Below are 27605 nucleotides of genomic sequence, written 5' to 3' on the forward strand. Positions count from 1 at the left end.
TCACATTTAAGGTATACTAAGCATATTCACTTTTATCTGGACAAACGTCTGGCCGGAATAACAATCATGTGCCACACAAAACAATTACAGAACATCAGCTGTATCCAATGCTGCGTGCTTCCTAGATAGCGTGCACGGAGGTACAGAAGGTTCTAGCCTGCGCTTGCAGCAACTGCTCTTTCTTCCTTTCGATAAATTCTGTAATAGTTTACTTGTTCAAGAAATACATTGCAACGTTACTCCTTGTTATACGTTTTTATATATAAACCAGGCTAGGTCTTTTCTTTGTAGCTAAGGGCGACCCAACTTGACGCTGCTGCAAATGAACCAAGCTCGGGGTTGATACGTAATAGTTTACTTGTTCAAGAAATACATTGCAACGTTACTCCTTGTTATACGTTTTTATATATAAACCAGGCTAGGTGTTTTCTTCGTAGCTGAGGGCGACCCAACTTGACGCTGCTGCAAATGGACCAGGCTCGGGGTTGATACGTCTTTGTACGCTCCGGCTCCGCAATGCGGCCACCTCTCCCGGCCGAGCACCAACACTTGGTACACTGAAGAACTGGGAGTTTCTTCAACATGGCGCTTCTATTAGACAAAGTATCGCCGAATGTGCTTCCAAGTTTGGCGTGTGGCCATAAGCTCACAAGCTTGACGGATACGCAGAAGCTCGTCGCTGGTGTAAAAGTCTGAGTAATTTTTTCCCGTGGTGAAAGGGGCGGCGCTGCCAATTTGTGGTAAAGCGAGAAATTCGAGCACGCGGTTTACAGTGCGATTGAAGTCATTGCCGTAGTCTTCGTAGTAGAAGACAATTGTGTCAAGCTCCAAATCGTCTGTAGTAAAGAAAGCCAAGTTATGCCAATGGATGTATCGAAAAAAGTCGGATCGACAGGGAACGTGTTCGAGCAAACTCATGATCGACTCGGTCCATACTCTTAAAGGTCGCTCTGTGCTGATTGTTTTCTTATTCACGAGAGAACAAAATTCTCGAAAATCCTTGCGTGTTCCCGGTCCAGACAGGGAGGTATTACTGAGACGCTCATGGTGGAAACGACTGACTATATTGTCCACAGGGTTGCGGATCAGATGAACCGCTTTCGCAACGTCAGAAAGCGGGTATGATCCGTAGAGTAAGGCCTCACCCGTGGCATTGTTCGGTCCTAAACGACTTGTTTGAAAGCACTTTTCCCGAAAGCTGTGCATGGTTTCAAGGTACAAGCTGGGATAGCAGGTTGCACAGCGACCACCTAGGACGAACGAACATTACATATTAGATCCCGGGTGCTTTGTCGGATACCTTCCTCATGACATCAGTTTCTTACCGCAATGGGTTTTTGTGAGAGCGTAGTGCTTCGGATACGTGAACGTCAAATTTTGACTAACGTTCGTGTCGGGATTGAACCAAATTGGTCCGTCCAGGTTATGATGCGAAAGGACAGGTTTTGTTGTTGCCATGGGCTCATTTGCGTAGTTCCCGGCAGTGAACGAAAGGGAAAGTTGCTGCACAAGAGTCAGTGTGTAGGAAGTCCCGGAATTTGGAAAACTCATCAACCACGCGAGTTTGAGGCCCTTCTTTTGCCGTTTGCTGTCACGATCGGCGGAAAGCGAGCAACCTGCGGAACCAGTTGAGTTTTCTGGCACAATTGAACCCATCGTAACCATATTTTCCAAATTGTAGTCCCTTAGTTTCGTGACTTGCCGGTGGGCCAACAACATCGTCCCGAGAACGAAAGCGGTAGCCACTAGGAACACAAACTGTCGGATGACGAGCCATTTTAGGCATACACCGTTGTCCTTCCTCGTTTTCCCGTTTCCACTGGGGTAGATTGACTGTGAATGGTGCTGCGCTATTGTTCCGCTGTCTATCGCACAGGTATGCGACTGTGGGAATTTCTCCTCTTCTGGCCGTTCCTGGGTCGTGGTCGATGTCGGAACACGCGTAAATACCATCTTGCTAGTAGCCGTCTCGCAGAGCTGGAACATTCGTGTTTACAGTTACCACACGAGGCGACAAGACGATCGACGCGAGAAAGTAGGTCGCACAGAAAATCTGTTGTATGTACTTCACTAAATTAGCCAAACATGAGAAGTAGTCAGTGGCTATTTTGATGATGGGGCTAGTAGGTACGTATTGCATCTAAAAGTCAAGTCAGACGACGTCGTACCAAACACTTTATTTTCCGGGTCTACAAATTGGTGGTAGTTTACAGTACACAGGTAGGTTGCCATGCTGTTCTATCGCGGGGATTGTGCTTCACGGTCAAACCCAATAGGATAGGCAACAAGGGATAGGAAGCAAGTTCTAATGGTAAGATACTGTAGTTCTAGCTAGCCATCGCTCGCTCGAGGGCAATTATTGCAAAAGCGACCAGTAGAATTGACTGGCTTGTTGACTTTCTTTCATAAAATATGTAACTGCACAACCTTCCAAATGAGTTTCGATTCTTCCTGTATCCATTGATGACAGTAGGTATTACTTTGCCCCAACTCAATCTATTGGCAAAATAAAAACTGTCATTTATTTATGTCAATCGTGTAGTCTAAAAGGAGAAGCGCCTACTCTACCAACCATACGCTACGCAAGGATAGAGCTGTTTAAGCTGAATAATCGCAGGTTGCTCCCAATGTTGTTCCTGACGTTTGGATAATGTACCGGGCTGCCCAGTGTCCCGCGTTGACGCAAGTTGCCATATCTTTACCTTGGATCAATTGAGAGAGGAACCCTCCGACAAAGGCATCGCCAGCACCATTTGTATCCACCAACTTGTCCGCCTCCAGCGCCTCGACAGCAAACTCTTCCACTTTACCGTCGCACGCGACAATTGTGGACTTGCTCCCCTGTGTGAAAATCACGGTGCGCGGTTTGGAGCTCTTTTTGGGGAGTGCACAAATCTTGAGCGCAATTTCCTTCAGGTCTTCACCCATGCCGTTCTTTTTGCCGTAAGCTTCGGCCTCACTCTCGTTACCGAACAAAAAATCGGCGAATTCCAAAGCGGCGGCCAGTTGATCTCCGAAAAAGTCAACAATAAAGGGTGCCGAAAGATTCAGGCAAAAGGTTTTGCCCTTTTCGACGGCTTGTCCCGCGACCTTGACCAAGGATTCAACGGAGACGGTCAAGAAGAAACCAGCGCAATAGTAAAACTGGGCAGCGTCAATGATTTCCTGAGCCTTTTCGGTTGTCAAGTGTGTTTCCTTAAAGTTGTTCGCGGCGGCCAAGTTGGCAACCAAGGCGCGTTCCCCGTCCTTGATGAGGGCTGCACAGGTTCCGGTGGGCGTCGTTTCGTCTTTCATGTAGTGGACCAACACTCCATCGTCGCTAGCGCATTTTTCGAGTTGTGCGCCGTATTCGTCGTTGCCAACGCAGCCCATAAATGCCGTTTGCCCTTTCTTATCTTTGAGCATCCACTGTGCGACGCGGATCGAGTTCTGGGTGGCACCGCCTGCGATGTACTGCACGTCGTAGTTCTTAATAAGTTCAGGATACAAAGGCTGGTGTTTTTCTTCTGCAAGAATTGCAGAATCCAGCTTGACTTCGTACTTGTCAAGAACGTCCTGACCGACGTTGGCGGAAATGTCGAGCAAAGGATTGCCCATGCCCATGAGGAGTCCTACAGAAATAATAACAAAATTGAATCTCTGAGTTCAGATTTCCAACGCTAGCGGATCAGAGATACTCCGGAACCATGTTACAACCTACCTGTGAACTTCGACATAATATTCTAGTTGTGGAGAGGATAAAAGGGAGCCTTGGGGAGGAAGATACGTTAGGATATGCGTTCCGACAAAATGTGAGTGCGTGTCTTTGGCTTGCTGGGTTGGGAACCGTGGCTTTGCCGCGACGATGGCGCCGTGTGCTGCGCACTCCCGTTCTTGGTGCACGTTCTTCTCTCCGGGTCTTCTTTTCGTCCAACAGACAAACCCAAGGTGAAGCCCGCTTGCGGAGGACAGACAGACGTCATCCTTGAGCTATTCATAAAATCGATCAATATGATTTGAGCTGCAACATTACCGGACGTAGACTCGTCAAAGCACATTCGCAATCTGTACACTCGTAGTTGTTGTAGATATCAAATGTTGCGACAATCATGGTCAAAATTTATCTCATTTAGCTTGCGAAAAGCATGTATAGTAAGTATCAGGCAAAATCAAGCTCGGCTATTCGATAGTAGCGAACCTCACAACTCGTTTCTGTCGGGCGACGTATTGTTGGCCAACGATGCGAACTTGATTGCTTCCAGTACTGCTCGTTTACGTTCCCCGGCTTCCACCATACGTTCGATCTCTCTGGCTTCAGCCATATTCGCAGCGACGGTACTCTGGAGTTCGCCCTCGGCCTGCTGTTCGCGATCCTGCTCGGAATCCCGGCCGTCTCGATTTTCGCTGTCGGAGTCGCCGTCATTACTGTTATGATTGCTGTTGTGCTCTTTGTTGGAATTTAACTTTAGCAGGTTCTTGAGAACATTCTCACTCGCTGCTTCCTCTTCATTATCGAATGCACCAACCAAGCGCTCCACCTTGACGAGTAACACTTTCTTGTCATCTGCGCTCAAAATTTCAAACGACCAACCTCGGCTCATAATAAAGTCCCCAACCGAAGGAATCTCCCCTGCACACATGCACAGAAAACCAGATAGGGTCGAAAATTCTTTCAGAGCTTCTTCCTCATCCAGGTTCAGTTCCAAAATAGTATCGCAGTCTTCCAAATCGGCGTCGCCGCGAATCAAAAAGGTTCCGTCGTCCTGCATGGCAATCGAGTCCTCCGAAACCTGAAAATCCTCATCGTCGTCTTCGTCGTAGATTTCACCAACCACTTCTTCCACAATATCTTCCAGCGACACCAGTCCTCCTGTTCCGCCGAATTCGTCCACGACAATTGCCAAATGCACCCGACGACGACGCATTTCTTGTAGAACTGACCACCCGTTGGCGGTGTCCGGCACAAAATAACAAGACTCGATCAAGCCAGCTTCCTGGATAGATTTCTCCATCCGAGAAGCCAACTCGGTTGCTGTCAGTGATCGAACATATCCTTGTGGTTCATTGCTGTTGCCCTTACTACGAATCGGAATACGCTCCGGAGTGTATAGACTGGGTGGAAGGGACGCGTCAATGTTCGCATCGATACGCTGATCGACTAGTGCATCAATTTTAAGATCCACGCGTTCCATGACCTTGTCCGCATCGGCTTGTATATCGTCAGGTAGTTCGCCGCGACGAGCTTCGTCAGCGGCCTTGAGGTCTTCTACTGCAGCCTTGATTTCTTCGGTATTCTTACCCAACTTTTTGCTCAAATCTTCGTCGACCAGCACTCCATTTACGAAAAAATCCAACACGGACTTGGCCAGTACAATGCCCACGATATTGTCGATCTCGCCATCGTACACGGGAATTCGTGAGTATCCGGACTCTCGAACGACGCCTAGTACGCTAGCGACCGACATGTCTACTGGAACTGCTACCATTTCGACGCGGGGGCGCATGATTTCCTTCACCCGCTGATCTTGTAACTTTAAAACACCCTGAATCATTTCTTGTTCACCATGATCAATGGTACCCGAATCCAAGGCGCCCGTTACAATCAAGCGCAGCTGGCTGTCGGATACACCCGAGCCACTGTTTTTGTCCTTGACACCTAGCATGGACAAGGTGCGCTTGGCTAGCCAAGAGAGAGAAATACCGAGCGGACTCACAATAGCCGAAGCGACATTAACGGGTGGTACCATTATTCGTGCGACTGTTTCGGCATTGGTGACACCCAAACTTTTGGGCAAAAGTTCCACGAAGAACAACGTCAATCCGGTTAGTGCTATGGCACCGTATCGTTCGCCTTGCAATCCAAACAGGCTCGCCACCAAATGCGTAAACAAAGTCGTGGCAAAAATGGAGCAGGCCGTCGAGGCAACCAGGATTGTGGTAAGGACGCGGGTAATGTCTTCGTTGAGAACTTTGAACGTGCCACGCATGTTGCCTTGCTTTTCCTCTTCTTCGGCAATTTCGCGGACTTTCCAGGGGTAAAGGGTGGTAATGGCAATCTCGGCGGCGTGGAGTAAGGCGAGGATTACGAAAAGGCCAAACCATAAGGAGCCTAATGAAATCAATTCTTTGCTACAAGTGCAAGATATAAAGAAACGTGAGCGTGGAAATAATTTCGCAGTGTATAGTAGCAAAACCAATGCTGTGTGTACTCGTTCGGTACGTACCGTTCTAATGGGATAACGGGTCCTTTCTTTATACCCATACTTCCCCCAGAAGCCACAGCCATCAGCGGTTGAACGAGCAGAAATGTCACGAGCATCCCCCCAAAGTGTAGAACACGACGGCGACGCACATTGCGCCAAATTTTCCCTATCGACCAACCTCTACTAGCAGGATAGATCTTGGAGAATCGAACCAAAGGCTTCCAGAATTTCCATCGAGCTTGGCCGTCGGTACCTTCCAAGGCTTCTACCGATACAGACGCCGAAAACCTACTGGAATTCCTCCATGATATCCGCGATTTTGTTTGGATGCCACTGTTGGCGTTGTAGGAGAAAACAGGTCGCCCAGGGCTTCGCGTTGCTACCGATGGTTTTGTTGTTGATAAACTTCGCAGTGACCTCAGTGTAACTATTCTTTCAGTCGCAAAGGATTGGATACAGCCAATCTGACTGGAACATAATAACAGAAACAGAGCTAATGTCGGCTTTAGAAGTGTACTTTTGGAGCGGCCGCTGGTTCTTAAACTGCTGACACTCATTTGATTCAAGTGAAGTTTGTTGTCCCTGAGGAGGAGAACAGCTCTACTAACGGTGCACGCTCTATAATGGGCTTATGACGTTTGTTTGAGAAAAGCTTGGTATCGTCGTCGCCTATGGGTTGACAAGGTCGACTGTCAGTATTAGGTTTTCAAGTCGCCGATGTATGCGAATTTCATGAAATGGATCGCGTGTCTTTGCTGACTTGAGAAATCTGTCTGTTTGACCGACGGGCTTCGTACGGACGCCGGTGAACGTCGCTGCGAGAGTGACCCTGCCGGTAACTACATATTACTGTCGCTAGAGTGGTAGTTTATGTTCCATTTATTATTCGATGACACTTTACTGTTAGCCATAGTCAACTCATTATGGAATCGATAGCATCTTTCAGTTTTTGCTTCTGCTTGACTAGAGCTAGGGAGTACGCTCGAAATTTGAATGTGAGTAGCACAATTCGTACACAAAGCCTCTTTTGACAGTGAACCACAAATAATTGTAAGTCAAGGATGCATTCGTGAATCTCCGCTGTCTCTTTACATCATGTCGCCTCCACAAAATGTGATTTATGTGTTCTTTCAAGATTAGACTATTTTTCCATAGTCAAAGTAGAATTGGCGTCGCAACGCTTAGCATATTGCCAGCCTAAAACATGTTTTTAAAAACAACCCTCTATTGTCATTCTACAATAATTATTGTGGACATATTCCTCTGGTGAATCGAGTATTTACCTGATGTAAGTCGCCGTATCACTCTCATTGATGCTACCGCAATAACCGTACACTAGTGCGTGGAATCGCAGCATTGTACCCTCACCGACAGTGTGAAATGCTACACTGTATACGGATGAGTGATTGGCTCCACCTCGTCGCCCCAAGGGCCTTGCCCACCTGTCGTACCATTTATATTGTTCGGGCATGGCCGATAGCTGATGCAAACCCGGAGTAAAGTGGTGATACCGCTCACCTCCGTCGCGATCGTGTGTCGGGTACGGCAAGACGCGGAATCGTCGGAAAACCTCGGCTACTCGCAAATCCTCGGCAGAGGTTCGTAGCTGACTGTGCATGACGGGCAGTCCTTCCGTCACGAGGAGCTTCAACGCCGCCTTGTTGAGAGTGTATCCCGGTCCTCCCGTGTTGTACAAGGTTCGTGTATTGTTCCGAAAGGCAAGACGGCTCCCCAGATACAAGGGCACCTGGTCTGGTTGTATCCGAGTACTGTTATTGTTGCCCGATTGCACCCCTAGTGGTAACGTGTCGGAAAAGCCTCCGTTGGCAGCGGCTTGAATCTCGTCACTTTCCAAATACATACGCAAATTCTCGACCAGAACCCACATATCGTCACCGCCAAGATGGAACCAGTCAAAATCCTCATAGTACAACTCGTACAGCGTAGCCCAAATGGAGCGTACCTTCTGCCACATATTGTTGTACTGTTCCGGACCATTGTGGACAATGTTGACCGCATCAAAGGTGGGATCGGTTACGTTGGACGCAGCGAAGAAGCCGTCACACTTGGGAGCCCAGGTCTGTCGAGCGGCCTGCAGCTTGTGGTGAAAGGGCTCGCTGCTGTAGACGACACAGAGTATTCTCGCCGGAGTAGACGATTGCGATAGTCGTCGAGTGGCGGTAGTTGATTGTTCTGGTGACGGCGAATGAATCCGAAGTCTTTGGAGTGCGTAGTATTCGTCATCGCGCCGGAGACACTCGGCCGTGAGATTGGGAAAGCTGTCTACGAAGGAGGGCGGGCTCCGTCGTAAACTGGTGACGTCGTATTGGAAACCAGACCGGCCTTGGGCATCCAGGGCACCTTGGAAGGGATGCTTGCCCGCTTCTTTTAGGATATAGTACCGCTTTTGAGTTGGAGGGGTAGAATCTGTAAAACCAGTCTTGGCAAGCTTAACGCGAGGTGCACTTTGAACAATCTGTAGACATTCCCCACACAGAAGTGGGGAGACGGCGTATAGTGGCGATGTTGTGTTAACAGTAAATGAAGATGTAGATGAGTTGATACCGGTTGTGGCACTTGCGCTGATGCTGTTTTGGGCTACCTTAAAATCTGTCAGCATCGCCCGGGCTCCGACGAGTAGAGTAGGATCATTTGCTGATTCAAAGATTTTATGTTGGGTCAATAGCGTTCCACAAGTACTGAATCCAATGCACACAAGTATCACAATCTGCAGAAAGCCCGACCGCGTCCTACTACTCCTATCACTCCCCACTCGCTCGTCACGCATGGCTGAAGTGGGCAACATTGATATTAGAGCCGAAATTACCTGCTCGATCTGATTTCTCTTGGGAAACATTTGGAGACTGACGGTCAACGTGAAGGGAAAGTGCGGACTGAAATTAACAGTTAATGTATATAGAAAATCTACTGTTCACGAGGAAAGCGAAGGCACCATTACGGTTCTGTCACGCAAAAACAAAAACGGTATTCGATCTGCCGGGCGAGTTTCCGAAGCCATTATGATGGGAACTGACCGTTAAACTAAAAAAAGAAAGGTAATACTGTTACGCCTTCTTCGAAAACCCGTTAACTGTAAACGAATGATCAGATTACGGCTAATCCAACGCGTGCTTACGGATAAAGTCCGTTGAAATGCAGTTTGTGAACCGTCTCTAGAAGCAATAGAAAAGTGGAATAGCCACAAACTGCCCTCTTTGGCAGGGCATATACCAGTACCTCAAAAGTCTCGCTTTTCTAATGACGGAGGAGTCGATGAAATTCTTTCCAAGGGGATTGAGATAGTTATGAGAACAGTCACTTCTTTTAGTAGCATGAGGTTTCTGTTGTTCAAGTAAAATTCATCGGTGATTGAGGCTTGGTTTTACAGTCCCAGATAATACTTCCGGAGTCTTTGTTGATTACCCTTTTACACCTGCTTCAATCGTGATGCATCGTGAACTTGATATCAAGCGTAAACAAACATTTCTGTATGAAATGATTTTTGAAAAGGCACCTGAACCCACCACATCAATGTTTACTATTACTTTAGTATTTTTCGGTTACCCTTTTATTGTAAAGTAGCGAATTTCCTAATCCTCTCATCTGTCTAACCGTCACATACTTGCAAATTGTGTCTATCTGCTATGGACCTGCTTTCCCGAAGAGTTCATTTGCAGTCAGCTTTTCAAAAGGAAAAGGGAACAACAACTGCACTTGAAGTGAACGACCCACTCCTCGTCTTCTTATGACTTTGTCGCCGAGCATCGGATCACCATCCAACAAAAGGAGATGAATGAACACGTGAGCCTCAATGCAAAGCAAACGGAGCTAAAGTAAACCATGTCATTCGCGCATCAATATTCATCTTTTGACAGTCACTGACCAGTCCAATCTCCCTATTTCCGATGAAATTTGTTCCAGTTGTTGGCGGGCCGCTCGATGAATAGCCGACATTGCCTCGGAGACGCTCCCTGCCTCAACATTTGCAAAGTTTGAACCAGTAGCCCACCCAGTGTTGTTACCTTCTTCTAAGAAAGGCAAGTCAAACCGTGTCTTGTCCTCATCCAGTTGACGGTCCTCATGATCACCAGCAGCGCTGTGTCTATCACAGGATTTGTACACGAGTGCATAAAACCTTCGCATTTCATTCGAATTTATACCATGGAACGCGACGCTGTACACAGAAGAATGATTCCACCCTCCTTTCCATCCCATTGGTGAAGCCCACTTGTCGAACCATTTATATTGTTCGGGCATGGCCGATAGCTGATGCAAACCCGGAGTAAAGTGGTGATACCGCTCACCTCCGTCGCGATCGTGTGTCGGGTACGGCAAGACGCGGAATCGTCGGAAAACCTCGGCTACTCGCAAATCCTCGGCAGAGGTTCGTAGCTGACTGTGCATGACGGGCAATCCTTCCGTCACGAGGAGCTTCAACGCCGCCTTGTTGAGAGTGTATCCCGGTCCGCCCGTGTTGTACAAGGTTCGTATATTCTTCCGAAAGGCAAGACGGCTCCCCAGATACAAGGGCACCTGGTCTGGTTGTATCCGAGTACTGTTATTGTTGCCCGATTGCACCCCTAGTGGTAACGTGTCGGAAAAGCCTCCGTTGGCAGCGGCTTGAATCTCGTCACTTTCCAAATACATACGCAAATTCTCGACTAGAAGCCACATATCGTCACCGCCAAGATGGAACCAGTCAAAATCCTCATAGTACAACTCGTACAGCGTAGCCCAAATGGAGCGTACCTTCTGCCACATATTGTTGTACTGTTCCGGACCATTGTGGACAATGTTGACCGCATCAAAGGTGGGATCGGTTACGTTGGACGCAGCGAAGAAGCCGTCACACTTGGGAGCCCAGGTCTGTCGAGCGGCCTGCAGCTTGTGGTGAAAGGGCTCGCTGCTGTAGACGACACAGAGTATTCTCGCCGGAGTAGACGATTGCGATAGTCGTCGAGTGGCGGTAGTTGATTGTTCTGGTGACGGCGAATGAATCCGAAGTCTTTGGAGTGCGTAGTATTCGTCATCGCGCCGGAGACACTCGGCCGTGAGATTGGGAAAGCTGTCTACGAAGGAGGGCGGGCTCCGTCGTAAACTGGTGACGTCGTAGTGGAAACCAGACCGGCCTTGGGCATCCAGGGCACCTTGGAAGGGATGCTTGCCCGCTTCTTTCAGGTAAAAGTAACTCAGGAATTTCCGTTCATCCGAGCGTGTCTGGACGGGCTTGGTGAGTTTGACGCGCGGGGCGTAATTTACAACCTGTAGGCATTCTTCACAGAGCCAGAATGTCCAGGTCGCGGACAACGATGAAGAAGAAGAAGCGTTGCCCGAAGAGTCCCTGGAAACAGTACTACCATACAGAGGAGCAGTCGCGGTGGTATCATCCCGGAAACGTCCGTGCCGTGGTCTTACTGTCAGTCTGGCGTTGGTGATGCCGTCCGAAGGAGCACTGTGGGTTTGCAGCGTCCCGGAGGACTCGGTAAAGTACCGGGAGGCCTCCGCATCGTAAAGGTGCGTTTGTGCCTGGAAATAATGTAATATTGTGACAACGTTCAAAAGCATGAGCATGCTGACGAGTCGCGACGACGAAAGGACCGGAAGAGTCCGCAAACCCATGCTGTTGCTGGTCGACGTCAGCAGCCACGATGGTGGTGCAAGGGTTTTACCGGGGGAGCTGTCTCCTTTGTGTTTGGGTACACAGCTTGTGCGTAAGCGTGTGTGTGCGTATTTGATCGTATTCTGCTACCTTTGGTCACGCTTACAGTAGCGTGATCCACGAACGCTCTCTTCGCTTCAAGCTACAAGTAATGCTGGACGGTTCCTATCTGTAGGGGATGGTGTGTGCGGGGGGGGGACGTTCGACTTGATTCCAAACTTTCGCACCGCCGTCGGACGGTCACAAAGTACGACGGATGTGCCAGTCCCTTCCCCATGAAAATCGCGTGGGGGGCGCTTGGTGGGTATTCCGAACGCCAAACCAGCCAAAAGACCTCGTGTCTGGTGAGAAAGTCCAACTAATCTCAATCCAATCGCGGCGACATTCCGTTCAACCTTGTAGTGGCATAATAGCCGGTGGGGAACCAGAACAGGAAAGGTCACGGAAATTCATAATGGCACTTGTTTCGAAATATGATGTCCCTAATTAGTTCAACGCCTGAAACAAGTTACTTAGACGCAGCCGAACAATGTGCTAGAGCTACACCCTAACCCCTTGGGTAACATCGCGCGCGTTAGGAATGGAACGGTGTTGCGAGGATGGCGCCGATGCACTCGGCGCACGCCGAAGGGGAGCGAGCCAACGAGGTCGAGACGGAAACGAGAGAGGCTTGACTGTGAGAACCGTGCGGCACTCCAATTTAGGTCTTGAGAAATTCTGTCACACGGATATTTCTGTACCAATCGTAAAACTTTGCTGTCGTGACGTGTGAAGGATTGTGATGGCGTGTGGTCGATCGTTGACACGCACCGCGAACCGCTTTCTCGTTGTCGACGTCTAACTGGAAAGGCCCGAACGATGGACGTTGTTCTTGACACGAGCGACAATTCTCACGGTTGACAAGTGACAGTGATCGACCGGCACCGGCGTAAAAAGGAAACGCAGGCCATAAAAACCAAAATAAAAATCCGCCGTCTAGTGCACCATACGAGTGTAGGCCATCCCGAGAGCACGGGTTCGCCGGGTACGATACACCGTGTCACGAAGGATTCGCCCGGTTTTCCGGAATAGTGGGCATTGCTGCAAGTTGAAACGAGACGCAGCGCGCCATGGACGTTGCTGGGGTCGAGCTTTCGCAGGTCCTTCGGTCGTTGTTGTTAACGCAACGGAGCGCGGTTGATGGTTCCAACCGCTTGGAAACACGATGTCAATCGCCTTGCGTGTCGTCGTTGTTCCCCCCACCGATCACCCCCAGCCGTGTCGGCAGTACGAACCCTTCCGAAAACCTCGGTGCAACGAATGAAACCTCCTTGCATTGTCTGCTTGCCGCGCATGTTCCCGTAGAGGAGATTGAGAAGGTTTTGGAGCAGCTGCCAACGAAGCGAATCACAAGAGAGATACATTCTTCTTCAATGTTGGATGCGACAGTTAGTCGGGGTGTCACGGCCTTGCACTTGGCCATCTATCGGAATGCCTGGAAACTTGACCGGGTGTTGGAGCTGCTCCTGCAAGCCTGTCCCAAACTTGCCCAGATGTCCATGTCGACTTGCGAATCAACACCACTGCATATCATGCTGGGACAGAATTTGACCATCCAACCACAGGCTTTGGCAACCTTACTACGCTACACACCGCAAAGAATGTTGATGCAGCCGGATATTCACGGAGATACGCCCTTGTCTTGTCTGTGGAAGAACGTTATGCGATTTCGTTGGGCTCAGCGCTGGGAGATCGACGGCGAGGTACCGGAAGAACTGCTCCTGGAATCGGAACACGGCAACTGCAAGAGCACGTCATGGTCTTCGTCCTCCCGGACACCACTATCTTGCATGACGATTGTGACGCCCCAACAGTATTGGGATTTTTCTCATCTACTCTTGACGACTTACTTTGGACGCTCTACTCTGACGATGCACGACCTCTGTGGTGTTCCATCGTTACCACCTCTGTTGTTACGTTTCTATCTGTACAAACTGAGTGGTTTGTCAAAAAGTGCAACCGGACCGGATGCTTTGCCCTCGAAATTTCCGTTGTCTTTGTTTCAGTCGCGGGACCAACAGGGACGTACACCGCTTCACTGGGCCGCTTCTACGGTGGCTGTCAACACTCGGTTTCTTCCGAAGTCGGTAGCCATCCGTCACGCCTCCGTGCTGGAACTAATCGTCGCTCAGGCGCCCGCTAGTGTCGCCATTCCCGATCGGTACGGTCGCTGGCCCTTGCATGACGCTGCACTCGGACCCACACAACAGCCGCAACCTAGCAATGACAACACATTGTTAGACATTCGATTTCTGTTGAACGCCAACCCGGATGCGCTGAACGTCGTTGACCCAGTGACCGGGCTGTATCCAGTACAACTGCTTGCCACTAATCCATTGTTGTTCCACGATTCTGTGTCTGTATTGTCACCGGAACGGGCTACGGAAAATTTGAATTTTTTGTACGCTTTGATCTGCTGGGATCCGAGCGTTTTGGGAGTTTCCCGAGCCGCCCTCGCAGTCGATAGTATCCATCCGGCCGCTGCCTAACTGCAAATACCGTTTTTGAACTGCGGCAGTTCAGGTGGATCGCGAAGTAAGAATGGACATATTTACTTTATACGTTGTCTGACTGTGGATGATGTAATGTCTATATAAGTGTTTGACTGTGAAACCATTTTTGACTCGGAAAAACCGAAGTCGCGACGTGTTTCTAGATATTGACTGGAAACAATTTGTGGCATTCATTTATGTCAGTCAGAAACTCTCCACTTATTGTTTCTTGCAGAGCTAACGCCAACTTCCCGACGAATCGGAAAAGATATTCCAAGCCATCCGCTTTTTTGGGCACGTGTTCGCTTTGAATGCCTGGGAGCGACATCTCGTGAATTTTTTTTTATAACCGCAGCCGTTTTGGAGGCTAAAGGATTTCCGTTCCGGTACCCTTCCCGCGGCGCGCCACGGTGGGATTCGATCGAATCGCGCAGCGACATGGGAGTGGTTCCCACGCTTGATGTCACAAGGAGGGAATGGTGGCCGAAATCAGCATTCCGTTTTATTGACAAAGCTAGGCTGGCGTGCGATTGAAATTTGTGCTACTTAACGAAACATGTGTTGAAGCCATGATCAAAACAGGGGGATTCAACGGATGTGCGGTATGTATGAATGTAAAATCAAACTGAAAAACATCTGATCCCACCTTTTCCAGAGTGGAACGCAACTCCTGAAAAACCTACCACAGTGAGTGCCGCAGCCGAAAATCCGTACCGTCAAGGGATATCTACACTCTGATTACTTTTAGGTCGGCTCCTTGTTTTGTGAAAAAGAAAAAGTAAGTCGCTTGTGTAGTGTAGGAAGAGCAATCCAGGACCAGTAGGTTCCATCTCGCGCTCATGAAATCACTCCTGAGGTCGTGATCCCGTGTGAGAAGGTGAATGGTAATTTTTGAGATTGAAATATATAAACATCCTTGTATATATCGAGATCGGATCGATTACTTAAGGGAGGAAAACCGTCCCGAACACGACTAATAGAGAAGAGCGTTTTCCCAACGACAACACACGGTCTCGTCTCACCTGTCGTGACCTCCCTTTTGCCTCTGAACCAATTCACTCACCACCATGGTGTATGGAAAAGGAGCAACTTTATAGATTCCTGCAATCGTGGTAACGTAACCTTTCACACCTACATGTAAGAATGGATTGCTTTCGTCATCAGTCACGCTGATATTGCGTGCAACGTGTCTCCCTAGAGGTTCTCTTGAAAACTCGCTTCGTCCGCCGATGCCCGCGTGTCTCACACGATCTGTCTATTCTATTCGCTGCATCTTTTTCGGTCCATGTGTATCCTACTCCCCTCACGCCTCGGTCCCAGCAAGGAGCTTCATATTTTTTTCTGTTGTCCAGTGCGCACCGGCACGATGGCATGTCTAGCGGAAGCTACCAGTGATGACAGTAGCAACAAGAATAACTCGAGCAGCAGTCCGGAAAAGGAAAAGGTGATTCCGCGGAGGAACCTCACCCAGGCGTTCGATGCCTTGTGCATTGAAGAAGAGCTCGAGAAAGCCACGGACAGCAGCGCCGCTTTACTATCTCCTTGCTGTGTCACTTCGGGTAAAACTGGAGACGTCTTGATTTCTCCCACCGGTGTTATCGGTGCGACTGTTTTTTCTCCGGAACAAGTAATGATCGAGGAGACACACGCTGACAGTAGTATTCTGGCCTTTGACTTGCATCCTGAGCTCAAGCTAGAACTGTCTAAGGCTTTGGTGAACCGCGTTTCCTTTTACGGAATTGTCCATGACATTAACAAGGAAGCCACAGCCATGATGTCGAACGACACCCTTACAGCATGCCACTCGAACGATGGTGAAGACAGCCACCCTCTGGTGTTGGCGGCTTTGGATGGCGTAACTACGAGTGAAGCAGCTACAACCGAAACAGCTGTTTTTGATTCTTACACTGAAGACTCTGCAATGATTGATGAGGAAGCCTGGTTGCTGCGAACGGTGGCGGTCAGCGATGCGACGGAGCCTCGCCTGGAGGATGCCGCATGCCCGGCGACATTTTTGCAAGCTATTGGCGAAAAGGAATACGAAAATTCTGTCTCGTCTTTATCCAAAAATTCGCGCACACAGCTTTGGAAACCATCAAGGTCTTGGTGGGAAGCCAAGTCGGGGAAGAATCCATGGATTGAGCCGGTTTCTCACAATAAGCGATGGCGGTAAGTTATGAAAGAGGATATCTTGTCCGCCGTCATCGTTACAATCTCTTGTTCACTCACTAGCCGACACGTTGAACCATAGATATCTCTGGCCTTTGATTCATTATCATAAGTTTCTCGCCAAGTGCATCAAAAAGCTAAAACGAAATGGCGTGGATGTCAAACAGTCGATTTCTCCAGTCGCGGTCTTTTTGCGAGAAGAAGTGTGTGCGGTCTCGGATCACTTGGCGACGGTGTCTCTTTTTGATTCTGATGAATGGATGAAATGCCTACCACACTTTAAAGGGTGGATGGATACTTCACGTTCTAGTGAGAAGAAATTACGTGAGCAGGTTTCACTTCTCAAACTGCGAGCCCCACACGAACCTTCCGATGTTGACAGCACTTTATTGCGATCGCAGATTAACGAGCAGTTTTTGCAAGCTATGGCGAAGGCACGTTCGGAGATGTGTGAAGATGTCCATGTGCCACAAAGTAAAAAGAAGTCAGGCACACCTGGCCATCCGCCTCGTCCCGCTTCACAATCATCCCCTTCCGTCCCGAAGCAAGTCACCGGATTACGGCGAACTCGATACCAGCCACCCGTCTATACACCTCATCATGCTTCTCATCATTGGCATTCTGCCTGGGAACAACCTCAGCAAACCCTGGATAATTCTTCCGTGCATTCTGGCCTTTCAGTTGATAGCTATCCTCACTACGGACCCGAGTATGCGATTTACCATCCGCATCCAGGGATGCAGCCACATTATCATCAGCCCTGCAGTACCGAGACTTTGTACGCTTCTGGCTACAACAACCAGATGTATGGTGGATGGATGGACCCAAACGCATACCCAATGCAACCGTATGATTCGCAGTCAACCCATGCCCCTCCTTCTCCTGCCGTTTCCCAACAGCCAGACTCTGATTGCCCCCATGTGCCTTGCGCTGCGCCGCCCATGCCCGCACCGATCTATCAATCTCCTGCCAAGTACGATCCCAACAATATGATGCCAGTTTCCCCGTACTGGTCCCATTTGGACCAAGCTACTATTTCAATGGGATTAGCAACTCCGGCCGCCATTCCGTCGACGCCGCAACGGAAAGCAAAGGCAGCATTGAATGACGACGAGTCGAAAGAATCATACGTCGCCAATGCGCAGCCGCTTCTTCTGCGTAATCAATACTACCACGGCTACGGCCCGCAATACGACAGTCCTTATGGTCCTATGTCTCCGGCAACACAGTTTCTGATGTCACCACAGGCAAACTTTTACAACTACGGCTACGGAACGCCTCCTTCCCGGCCGTCCCCAACTGCGCCGCCTTCCCATCCAGTTTCGGTGGCAATCTCGCCTAAGACCATGGGACGAGAGAGCCCTTCGACTATAGATACTACGACTGAATCGGAAACGACACGTGCCTAATCTAGAGATCAGGAAATCACATCTATTGGCTCGAAAAACCAGATGTTTTGGTCCAGTTGTGATACTTACCTATTGCATGGTGAGAAAGTAGAAGCACGTACGATAACATCCTATCCCTATGGATTCAGTAATTGACTGAAAGTAACTAAAAGACCTTCCTATCTACAGCTCTTCATCCATGCCCGCGTCGCCACTCGTGGGTTCCGGAAGTGTTTCGTTGCTCTGCGCCCCTTCGGCTTCGCTCTTGTTTTCAGCGCTTTCGCTCGAATTGGCTTCGGTTTTGTTCACCGCGGCCGGATCCTCAGTGTCCTCCATAGCGTCTGTCGAGTTACCAGGCTTCTTGTCATCTTTCTTTTTTTTGGGTGGCTTGGGCTTGGGTTTCTTGCTTAGTCGAACTACCATGAGTTCCAAGTCCTTTGCTTGCAACGGTACGTCCGCACTCACAAAAGCTGGTTCGTCATGAGGCTTCTTCTTGGCTTGCATGCCTTCGACCTTGGTAATCCACTTGCGAACCTCCTCCACCTGATCCAAGACTTTCGTTCGCTCCTCCTCTGTTACCTGCGGCATGGAAGTCTCCCACTTCTTGATGAGAGCTTCAACCTCCTCCAATTTCTTCTCCAGTACCTTTACGGCTTCCGGACGAGCGGCAGTCTCTTTCACACGGAGCATGATTTTTTCGAAGGGTGCCGACAATTCGGCATACTTGTCCTCCATTGTAGCCAGGTCCGCTGAGTAGCCGTCGTCGTACAACCATTCTTCAGCCGCTTCGGCCGCTTTTTGGCACTCTTCTCGTTGCTCCTTGGTTGACACCGTGCCGATTTCCTCTTCATCGTCGGTGAGTTTATTCTTGATGTAGTAAATGTACGATTCGACGCGGTTTTTCGCTTCTTCCAACATCATGCGTTCTTTGTCGTTTCGAGCCATCTCGAGGAGCTTCGCCTTCGATGCTGCCAGCAGCTCCGCGGAATATGGAGTTACGCGACCAACATGATACGTATCCACCGTGAGCTCCTTCTTGTGCAGGCGTTTCTTTTCCTTTACGACAAAAGCAGGTCGGCGTTGGCGTAAGCCAAACAACGTCTGTGGGGTTAGTAGATCATCAGAGAGGCAACGAAATCGGCTGTACTAAACATAGTCAACCCGTTGTCCAAAACGTACCTTTTGCACCTTTATTGTTTTCTTCTCCTTTTTCACCTCATGCGAATCGTCCGTTTTGTTTTCGCCATCAGCTTCGGTATCGTTCTTCTTTTCTTCTTCGCTCTCGTCCTCGGTCGTGTTGGTGACGCCATCGTCTTCGACTTCGACTTCCTCTTCGACAGTGTAGGTTTCTTCCACTGCAGCTTCGGCTTTCACGAGGGCAGTGATACCGGAAGCACTCAATTCAAACTGCAAGGAAAGTTTGGGTTTACCCAGACCCTTGTCGGCCATTTCCTTCGCAAAGGCGGCTACGCCCGATATCCTGTACCGTTCTAGAGCCGTCTGTGATCCTGCCGGCAACACGCTCGCTTCGCCATCTGTATCGTAGTCCAAGGCGCAGTGAACATCGGTATCGTGCGTAAAGGCGATAGTTTTCTTAACACCCACTTTGCCAAACGCTTTAAAAATGGTCGCTTTCTTACTCCATTCGTCATTGGAAGCCTCCGATGCGGTGTCGTCGCCGTCCGGGAGATTGGTCAAAGTTACGGACAAGGCAAACGGGTTAAGATCAGTCATGCCAACCTGACGGACTCGAAAGGCGGTGGAAATGTTGGCTCCGGCAAAGGCGGCACCCAAGGCCATGGATTCGTCGGAATTGATGTGTTTGCCCAACAGGGCGGCGTTGCCGCCGAGTCCGTTTTCGATCAGTTCCGTCTGTATCCGCGGTACCCGCATACCTCCACCGAGCAATTCCAATATGGTCAACTCCTCCAACGTCACATTGGCTTGCTGGAGGACGTCCGTGACGGGTTGAATGGCTCGTGCCCAGAGCGAGGAGGCGAGTAATTCGAGTTGTTCCCGGGTCATGGTGGTCGAGAGGGCAACGTCGTCGTGAACGGCTTCCATGTAGACGGGGATTTCGGAATTGGCGGACAGGACGTGCTTGACCTTGTTGGCCTGGAGACGCAACTTAATCATGGCACGGGGGAAGCTCCGGACGTCCTGCTCGGTCTTTCCGGTGGAGGCGTGCCAGGCCTTGTTAAATTCGTCCGCTAGGTATTCCACTACGATTTGATCAAAGGCCTGTCCACCCAAGGTGGCGTCCCAAGATTTCCCGAGCACTTCCAGAGCGGGTACCGTTTTGGGCTTACCGAACTTTTGCGGTTGTTCGTAGTTGAAGAAACGAATGAGTGAAACCTGGAGTGCGGATGCGCCCATGTTGTAGAAGATGATAAGCTGCGGTGTTTCAAAGGACTTGTCCATGGCGTAGTGGAGGGCAGAAGCGGTATTCTCGTCAATGAGTCCGAGTACGTTGAGTTCGGCGAGTCCCGCCGCATCCAACAAAGCCTGCCGTTCCGGTTGTGTGGCGTAGGAGGGAACGGTCAGCATGACATCCTTGGGTGGGGCAATGGTGGATCCTTGTTCTGTGGCGTAAGCGACGGATATATCGACGGCGTGACTGAGTACCATGGCGACGAGCTCTTCCGGTGTGAACTCCACACCGTCCACGGTGAGGGTCACTCCCGCACGGGTTTCGTTGTAGACGGGACGGACGGGGTAGTGACGTTCCGCAAGGACCTGTAGGGGATGAAGAATTTCAGGGCAACGCAACGCAAGAAAACGAGAAAACAAAGTCAACGAGAAAGCAAACCGTGAGGATGGAAATCGAGGATTTTGAAGATAGTAGGCTGCCATGTAAAACAGTGTCCGGTACTTTGGACCGTACCGTACTGTATTGTACTGTTTGTACAGCACTGCACCGCCGGAATTTTCATTTATACATGACTTACTCGCACGGTGGGATGTTGCTCGTCTCGTCCGAGCAGTACGGACATTGCGGAGGGTGTTTTGGTGGACTTGCGAGCCAAGAGTGCGGATGCGTCGGCCCCGTAAAAGCGTTGTTGTTGATCAAATAGAATCATTTGTTCCGTCTTGCGCTTGGCGTGTAAATTGGTAACGATTTCCAACGGACTCCCCGACTGTACGAGTGCCACTTTCATGTAGAGTGAGCCCAAGTCGACACCGAGAATGGCACGACCTTCCACCGTTCCCGAGAACGAGGCCAAGCAAGTCCACAGGCAGAAGGATGCCGCCGCCACGACGGCACGGTGACTGTGCAGTCTCATGAGGAAATCAAAAAGCAGTAATTCCAATGAACACCGGTAACAATAACACTACTGGTAATAGATAGAGTCAACCGTAGTACTCAACTTGACTGTTTACAAGCTTTTCCCAAGCGTCGTTGTTGTCGTGATTGACAGTAAATTATATGTGGAGAGTGATGGGCGAACGACGGGAAAGACGACGACGACACACCAAAACGCAATGCGCAGTGGGGACAAAATCACTTCCAGTTGTTAGTAACTAGGTCATAAACGTGCCTGCCTGGCAGTGACTGCTACCACCCACACCATCCAATACCAGTTAACGTTTCTCAAAGTTAGGAAAAGGTAAACCCGGAGAAAGGGACAGAGTCGCGACTGCAGCCAACTTCCACGTGGTCCCAATCTGCTAACACGAATCACGATGGACTAACTTACATTAACTGGTTCGATGTACTATTCCGGATTCCTTTTTTGATTTGCAATGGAATCTTGCTTATAGTCACGTCGAAATCGAACTTACTATATGTGATGGCGCAGAAATTCACCATTCCGTTCCAAGGGGTCGTGGTCACAACTCGGCATGTCTCCTTTACCCCTACCCTATGATTGCCAACACCTTTTGCTTGCGAGGAGGACCATGGGACGAGCAACGGCAATGCCTATTCTGCCGTGACACTTTTGGTTGTGTGTGTCCCGATCAACAAACAGTCACAAGGTATACATACCTAGCTAGGTTCAAGCACGAACACGGGTACCCATACAGGTCCAGGTACATATACACGTACTCGTACAGGCAGGTACCTAAGCACTGCGAAACACGCTATTGGACCAACAGCCTCACCGCTACTCGATAGGTACAGTCAGTGTGTCACAAAAGCCAGTGCAGGGACCCTCGGATCATGACGATACCCGCGCGAAGTCGGAAACGTCCGGCGGTGCTACCGAAAACTCACACGACGTCGACGCGATCGGCATGGAAATCGTCGTCGTCTTCCTCCGTCTCCGGACGTTTGTGTGTGCTGTTAGCGGCACTCTTTTGTTTCACTAGTTTTTCGCTTCTACCCATTCTGGTGCTGGATCGACACAGTGGGACTTTACCGATCCATTCGTTCGCCAGTACTGGTGCTGCGCCTCCCACAACAACCACAGCAAGTGGTGGTGGTGGTGGTAGTAGCAGTAGAACTCACGACACGAGGCCCCTACGCGTTCCCGTATCGGTGCACAATCTCATTGGCAAGACGGAACACATACTGGCGCAACAAGTCGATAAGATTGTCCGGCACCCAACACCCAAGATCCCTCCATTGACTGTCGATGCTATCCCCGAGCCAGAACAACGCGATCCGCACATAGATTTGTCCTCGGGACTACCCAAGGCCATTCCGACTCATATTGATGAACTCCATCAGGATCCCAGTGACTGGACCACAACGCAGCCCGTAGCCCGTGGAGTGGCTGGACGGACACTTGAGCAAACACCGGCACTCGTCGGTGCACAACGGGCACACATTGAATGCGACGTCAACGTTGACAGTCTCGCCTATTGGAACGATCCCCAAGGGACGCGGGACGCCACCAATCTACTCTCCTCGTCGCCGTTCGCCGTGCCCACCGATCAGACGCGCTACATTACATTTAGTCCCGATCATGGCGGATGGAACAACATTCGCATGAGTATGGAGATTATTTTCATTATTGCAGCCGTTACGGGACGGACACTGGTGCTGCCTCCCAAGGAACCACTCTACCTGCTCCACCACGGCCAGGGGAGTAAGCACCGGGGCTTTGGAGATTTCTTTCCGCTGAACAGTGCCGAATTTCAGAAACGAGTCAACGTCATATCCATGGAGGAATTTTTGGCACGCAACGTGGTTACCATCCCGCCCGAACAGAAAACGGCCATCCTCGCCGCTGCCGATCACTGCGACAAGCGCAAACTATCGTCGTCGTCCTGTGGTCCGATCGTCGACTTCCTCAATGACGTGGGACACAATCCCGGCCTTTCTGCGCTGCATTCGTGCCTCGTCTTTGACCAGGACAAGTACGCGGACGAAACTGGCAACGCCCAGCTCGATCCCGAAGTACAAGAATACGTGCACGAAGTATGCGGCCCCAAACGCGACGTGATCTACTGGACGGCCGAACGGAACGAACCCCTATTGCTGCATTTCCACGCCGACGAAAAGGGCTACCGTCTTCTGTCGCACTTTTATTCCATGATCCACTTTACCGACCCCGCCCTGGAGAATCAGGTCAAGCGTTTCGTCCGCGATTTCCTGCACTACCACGACTCAATCTACTGCGCGGCGGGGAAAATCGTCAAGGCCGTCCAAGCCGAGGCGGTCACCCGCGGATTCGCCGTCGACCCGAACGGCGCCGGAGCCTACTCAGCTCTTCACGTGCGCCGAGGAGACCTGCAGTACAAAAAGGTCAAAATTCCCGCCGTCGAGTGGTACGAAAATACAAAGGAGCTCTGGCAGGAACGCGAAATTTTGTACGTGGCCACTGACGAACGGAACCACACGTTCTTCGACGATTTGGCCATCCATCACGATCTTCGCTACTTGGACGACTACTGGGATTTGGCCGGATTACAGGATTTGGATCCCAACTACATGGGAATGATCGATACCATTGTGGCAAGTCGAGGAAGGATATTTGCGGGAACATGGTTCAGTACCTTTTCCGGATACATCAACCGATTACGTGGGTATCACGGAATGAGTATGATGGATTCGTGGTATTCCTTTCTGCCGAAAAAGACGGCGGTTCACGAATGGAAAACGGTCGATACCATGGTGTACGCGTACGAGTACCCTGATGGATGGATCGGTATCGATGGCGACGAACGACCGACTCGAGATGCCTTTTAGACGACTGCTGGACACCGCACCTTATTGGTGACTTGAAGCAAGATATGATGCTGATGCCGATGTTTTTGTTAAATCTACGACACCAATTAGTATTGTAGAAAGCGTGATAGTGCGTGGTACGGTCATTATCGGAACCAAGAAAAGCGTTGCGAAACTCAAGGAATAGTGAGACATAAAATACTTTCGTTCAGATTCCAAAAATTTGCTTCTTGATTCGATTTAGAAGATCGAAAGTAGCTTTGGTAACATTTTGGAGGCTTTGATTGACATCAGTCAGAGCCAAGATTCGTGCCTCGTTCTGTTTCCGGTCCATCTCGGCGCCTTGTAGATCAGTCCGAGCCTTGCTAAGTTCTGCTTCCTTGTTCTCGAGGCGACCTTGCAAATCAAACTTTACGCGTCGAACCTCTTCTTGTCCGAGTTTGTTGGCTTCCTGGACCCTTTGCTGACTTTCATGCTGCAGCTCTTCGACTCTCTGCTTAGCGACGGCGAGGTCGTCGGATCGAGAATCGCGTTCCGCGTTATACCGATTCTCAAGATCTCGGATAGTCGCAGCAGACTCGCTTTGAAGACGGCTCAATTCATTTTCGAGCTCGCTGCGGCGTGCCGAGTAAACCTGGGCGCGTTTCGATTCCTGATCCGTTAGTTCCTTTTGCTGTTGCAGCTTGACCGATAGATCATCGAGCTCTTTCTGAAATCCCATTTTGATACCTTCGACACGTTTCTCTTTGTCCAAAAGCTCGGACTCCTTACTTGAACGATACGCCTGATAATCGGTTGCCAGTGTATCCAACTTCACACGTAGCTCTGTCTCCTGGCGCTCGTACTGAGCCTTCAACTGTGCGATGGTGACATGGTACTCCTGGTCTTTTCGTTTCAAGCTGTTGATCATTGCATCCACCTGAACTTCCATCTCTTCCAAATCTGGAATACCGTAGTCAATAGATATAGAGTTCAAATCGGCAATTAATCCCTCTGTCACCTTGACAGTTGCATGGGGGTCACCGGGGGGTGCATGTGGAACCAGCAAACCTGTGCCATCAAGTTTCCGATTTGTATCGGCCCGTTCTATCGCGAGACTATCGAACGAAGTGACAAGCGACTGTGTCCCCGTTTCAGATGGGCTTAAAGATAATATAGGCGCCGGATTCGTAGCGACAAGGGGCAATGTAAAAGGTATCGGACCCGACCGACTGTCATCTTCACGATTCATGGAAGCCCACTCCTTCGCCAAGTTTCCGTACACATTGGCACCAGCCGCCGGTGTAGCAGGTACCGGATTGGACGCCTGTGTCACAGCAGCAGGAGCCGGAGGAGTATGTGGAGCCTGCATCGGCATCGGCGCCGGACCCGACCGACTGTCGTCCTCACGATTCATCGAAGCCCACTCCTTAGCCAAGTTTCCGTACACATTGGCACCAGCCGCCGGTGTAGCAGGTACCGGATTCGACGCCTGTGACACAGCAGCAGGAGCCGGAGGAGCACGTGGAGCCGGCATCGGCATCGGTGCCGGACCCGACCGACTGTCATCTTCACGATTCATGGAAGCCCACTCCTTCGCCAAGTTCCCGTAGATATTGGCACCGGCCGATGATGAAACAGGTACCGGATTGGACGCCTGTGTAACAGCAGCAGGAGCCGGAAGAGCATGTGGAGCCGGCATCGGCATCGGCGCCGGACCCGACCGACTGTCGTCCTCACGGTTCATCGAAGCCCACTCCTTAGCCAAGTTTCCGTACACATTGGCACCAGCCGCCGGTGTAGCAGGTACCGGATTGGACGCCTGTGTCACAGCAGCAGGAGCCGGAGGAGTATGTGGAGCCTGCATCGGCATCGGTGCCGGACCTGACCGACTATCGTCCTCGCGGTTCATCGAAGCCCACTCCTTTGCCAAGTTTCCGTACACATTGGCACCAGCCGCCGGTGTAGCAGGTACCGGATTGGACGCCTGTGTCACAGCAGCAGGAGCCGGAGGAGCACGTGGAGCCGGCATCGGCATCGGTGCCGGACCTGACCCACTATCGTCCTCGCGGTTCATCGAAGCCCACTCCTTTGCCAAGTTCCCGTACACATTGGCACCAGCCGATGATGAAACAGGTACCGGATTGGACGCCTGTGTAACAGCAGCAGGAGCCGGAAGAGCATGTGGAGCCGGCATCGGCATCGGCGCCGGACCCGACCGACTGTCGTCTTCACGGTTCATCGATGCCCACTCCTTCGCCAAGTTTCCGTACACATTGGCACCAGCCGCCGGTGTAGCAGGTACCGGATTGGACGCCTGTGTCACAGCAGCAGGAGCCGGAGGAGTACGTGGAGCCGGCATCGGCATCGGTGCCGGACCTGACCGACTATCGTCCTCACGGTTCATCGATGCCCACTCCTTCGCCAAGTTTCCGTACACATTGGCACCAGCCGCCGGTGTAGCAGGTACCGGATTGGACGCCTGTGACACAGCAGCAGGAGCCGGAGGAGTACGTGGAGCCGGCATCGGCATCGGTGCCGGACCTGACCGACTATCGTCCTCACGGTTCATCGATGCCCACTCCTTCGCCAAGTTTCCGTACACATTGGCACCAGCCGCCGGTGTAGCAGGTACCGGATTGGACGCCTGTGACACAGCAGCAGGAGCCGGAGGAGTACGTGGAGCCGGCATCGGCATCGGTGCCGGACCTGACCGACTATCGTCCTCACGGTTCATCGATGCCCACTCCTTGGCCAAGTTTTTGTATTCGTTGTGACTGCTAGGGGCAGAGCCGTTGATGGGCGATGCGGTCAACGCTGTATCTGGAGCCCTGTTGGATTGTTGTTGGGGTGCCACGAGCGGTTTGTCAATTTTTGTCTTACCGGATGGTTCTGAAGCGTTATCGGTGTCTCGATTGAGAGTCGCCCATTCTCGAGCCAGAGTGCTCATCCCAGCTTCACTAAACAGACGAGTGTTTCCGGCGGGCTGGAACAAGTGCGCCGCCTCCAGTTTTTTGTATGCCGTACCACGAGGTAGGCCGAATGCATTCTTTCGGTAGGTGTTTTTTGTGACGGAGAAGCCGTTAACAAAAGAGCAGAAAGGAGAGATGAGGATCGAAGTCCCAATACAAGTTTGATAGTATCTCATGCTGTATGACTGTGGGTGCTGTCGATGCTGTTAGCAAAGGCGAGTCAGAAGGAGGCGACGATCTCTTTGCTTTTGGATCTCGAACGGTGCCAATATGATTGTTAGTCTCACTTTTGAAATCCCGGAGGAAGGGTCGAAAAGTATGTAGAGGCAGGCTTGCTGACAGTGAGCACCGACGAAAGTACGACAAAAGCTATTGGTCGGTATCTTCTGTCCGTTTCATTGTGGAATGTCGGATAGTCAAGTTCAAATCCGTTTCCCTCTCTAGTCGATCGACTCGTGCTGACTGGGAGTTTGTGCTTCCATCCGTGTCGTACGGACCAGAACCCCTGACCCTCCTTCACGTAATCCAGGACGACGTTAGACCGCTAACCGTAAGTGTGTGAAATCCCAACGGTATTCAGAGTCACAGTCAATCGCTAACCGCAAGGTGT

At 50.6% G+C, this 27605-nt stretch overlaps 9 protein-coding genes across 9 annotated transcripts; 2 read left to right on the forward strand and 7 right to left on the reverse strand.

The window, feature by feature from the left end:
* Positions 1–376: 376 nt before the first annotated feature.
* On the reverse strand, positions 377–2066 carry PHATRDRAFT_49945 (predicted protein). Its single transcript, XM_002184756.1, has 2 exons — positions 1326–2066; positions 377–1250 (listed from the first exon to the last, which is right to left on the reverse strand). The coding sequence occupies exons 1-2, from the start codon at positions 1984–1986 to the stop codon at positions 595–597; spliced, it is 1317 nt and encodes a 438-aa protein (XP_002184792.1). The 5' UTR covers positions 1987–2066; the 3' UTR covers positions 377–594.
* Positions 2067–2598: 532 nt separating this feature from the next.
* Positions 2599–3780, reverse strand: PHATRDRAFT_51242 (predicted protein; the record flags this gene model as incomplete). Its single annotated transcript, XM_002184757.1, has 2 exons — positions 3701–3780; positions 2599–3611 (listed from the first exon to the last, which is right to left on the reverse strand). Exons 1-2 carry the CDS (start codon positions 3714–3716, stop codon positions 2599–2601), a joined length of 1029 nt encoding a protein of 342 aa, XP_002184793.1. The 5' UTR covers positions 3717–3780.
* Positions 3781–4178: 398 nt separating this feature from the next.
* Positions 4179–6265, reverse strand: PHATRDRAFT_40783 (predicted protein; the record flags this gene model as incomplete). Its single annotated transcript, XM_002184758.1, has 2 exons — positions 4179–6108; positions 6204–6265. 2 exons carry the CDS (start codon positions 6263–6265, stop codon positions 4179–4181), a joined length of 1992 nt encoding a protein of 663 aa, XP_002184794.1.
* A 1098-nt stretch (positions 6266–7363) lies between these two features.
* On the reverse strand, positions 7364–8157 carry PHATRDRAFT_49948 (predicted protein; the record flags this gene model as incomplete). The annotated part of the gene is made up of 2 exons (XM_002184759.1): positions 7364–7379; positions 7634–8157. The coding sequence occupies 2 exons, from the start codon at positions 8155–8157 to the stop codon at positions 7364–7366; spliced, it is 540 nt and encodes a 179-aa protein (XP_002184795.1).
* Positions 8158–10336: 2179 nt separating this feature from the next.
* Positions 10337–11801, reverse strand: PHATRDRAFT_40785 (predicted protein; the record flags this gene model as incomplete). The annotated part of the gene is made up of 3 exons (XM_002184760.1): positions 10337–10356; positions 10487–11444; positions 11598–11801. 3 exons carry the CDS (start codon positions 11799–11801, stop codon positions 10337–10339), a joined length of 1182 nt encoding a protein of 393 aa, XP_002184796.1.
* A 3937-nt stretch (positions 11802–15738) lies between these two features.
* PHATRDRAFT_40786 (predicted protein) lies at positions 15739–16545 on the forward strand (the record flags this gene model as incomplete). The annotated part of the gene is made up of 1 exon (XM_002184663.1): positions 15739–16545. The coding sequence occupies one exon, from the start codon at positions 15739–15741 to the stop codon at positions 16543–16545; it is 807 nt and encodes a 268-aa protein (XP_002184699.1).
* Positions 16546–18044: 1499 nt separating this feature from the next.
* Positions 18045–21407, reverse strand: HSP70G (protein heat shock protein). Its single transcript, XM_002184761.1, has 3 exons — positions 20878–21407; positions 19109–20665; positions 18045–19030 (listed from the first exon to the last, which is right to left on the reverse strand). Exons 1-3 carry the CDS (start codon positions 21211–21213, stop codon positions 18113–18115), a joined length of 2811 nt encoding a protein of 936 aa, XP_002184797.1. The 5' UTR covers positions 21214–21407; the 3' UTR covers positions 18045–18112.
* A 1211-nt stretch (positions 21408–22618) lies between these two features.
* Positions 22619–24765, reverse strand: PHATRDRAFT_49951 (predicted protein; the record flags this gene model as incomplete). The annotated part of the gene is made up of 1 exon (XM_002184762.1): positions 22619–24765. The coding sequence occupies one exon, from the start codon at positions 24763–24765 to the stop codon at positions 24253–24255; it is 513 nt and encodes a 170-aa protein (XP_002184798.1). The 3' UTR covers positions 22619–24252.
* A 382-nt stretch (positions 24766–25147) lies between these two features.
* On the forward strand, positions 25148–26800 carry PHATRDRAFT_49952 (predicted protein; the record flags this gene model as incomplete). The annotated part of the gene is made up of 2 exons (XM_002184664.1): positions 25148–25568; positions 25665–26800. Exons 1-2 carry the CDS (start codon positions 25274–25276, stop codon positions 26798–26800), a joined length of 1431 nt encoding a protein of 476 aa, XP_002184700.1. The 5' UTR covers positions 25148–25273.
* Between the last annotated feature and the right edge of the window lie 805 nt (positions 26801–27605).

Source organism: Phaeodactylum tricornutum, chromosome 25 (assembly GCF_000150955.2).
Source record: "Phaeodactylum tricornutum CCAP 1055/1 chromosome 25, whole genome shotgun sequence".
NCBI classification, from domain to species: domain Eukaryota; phylum Bacillariophyta; class Bacillariophyceae; order Surirellales; family Neidiaceae; genus Phaeodactylum; species Phaeodactylum tricornutum.

Excerpts from the sequence above, each read along its gene's own strand:
- HSP70G (XM_002184761.1), bottom strand. The coding sequence starts at position 21,213 with ATGAGACTGCACAGTCACCGTGCCGTCGTGGCGGCGGCATCCTTCTGC. Across the intron at positions 20,666-20,877 it reads AGCAACATCCCACCGTGCGA|GTCCTTGCGGAACGTCACTA; the intron begins GTAAGTCATGTA and ends CATCCCCTACAG. Across the intron at positions 19,031-19,108 it reads AAACAATAAAGGTGCAAAAG|ACGTTGTTTGGCTTACGCCA; the intron begins GTACGTTTTGGA and ends CTAACCCCACAG.
- PHATRDRAFT_49945 (XM_002184756.1), bottom strand. The coding sequence starts at position 1,986 with ATGTTCCAGCTCTGCGAGACGGCTACTAGCAAGATGGTATTTACGCGT. Across the intron at positions 1,251-1,325 it reads TCTCACAAAAACCCATTGCG|GTGGTCGCTGTGCAACCTGC; the intron begins GTAAGAAACTGA and ends CGTTCGTCCTAG.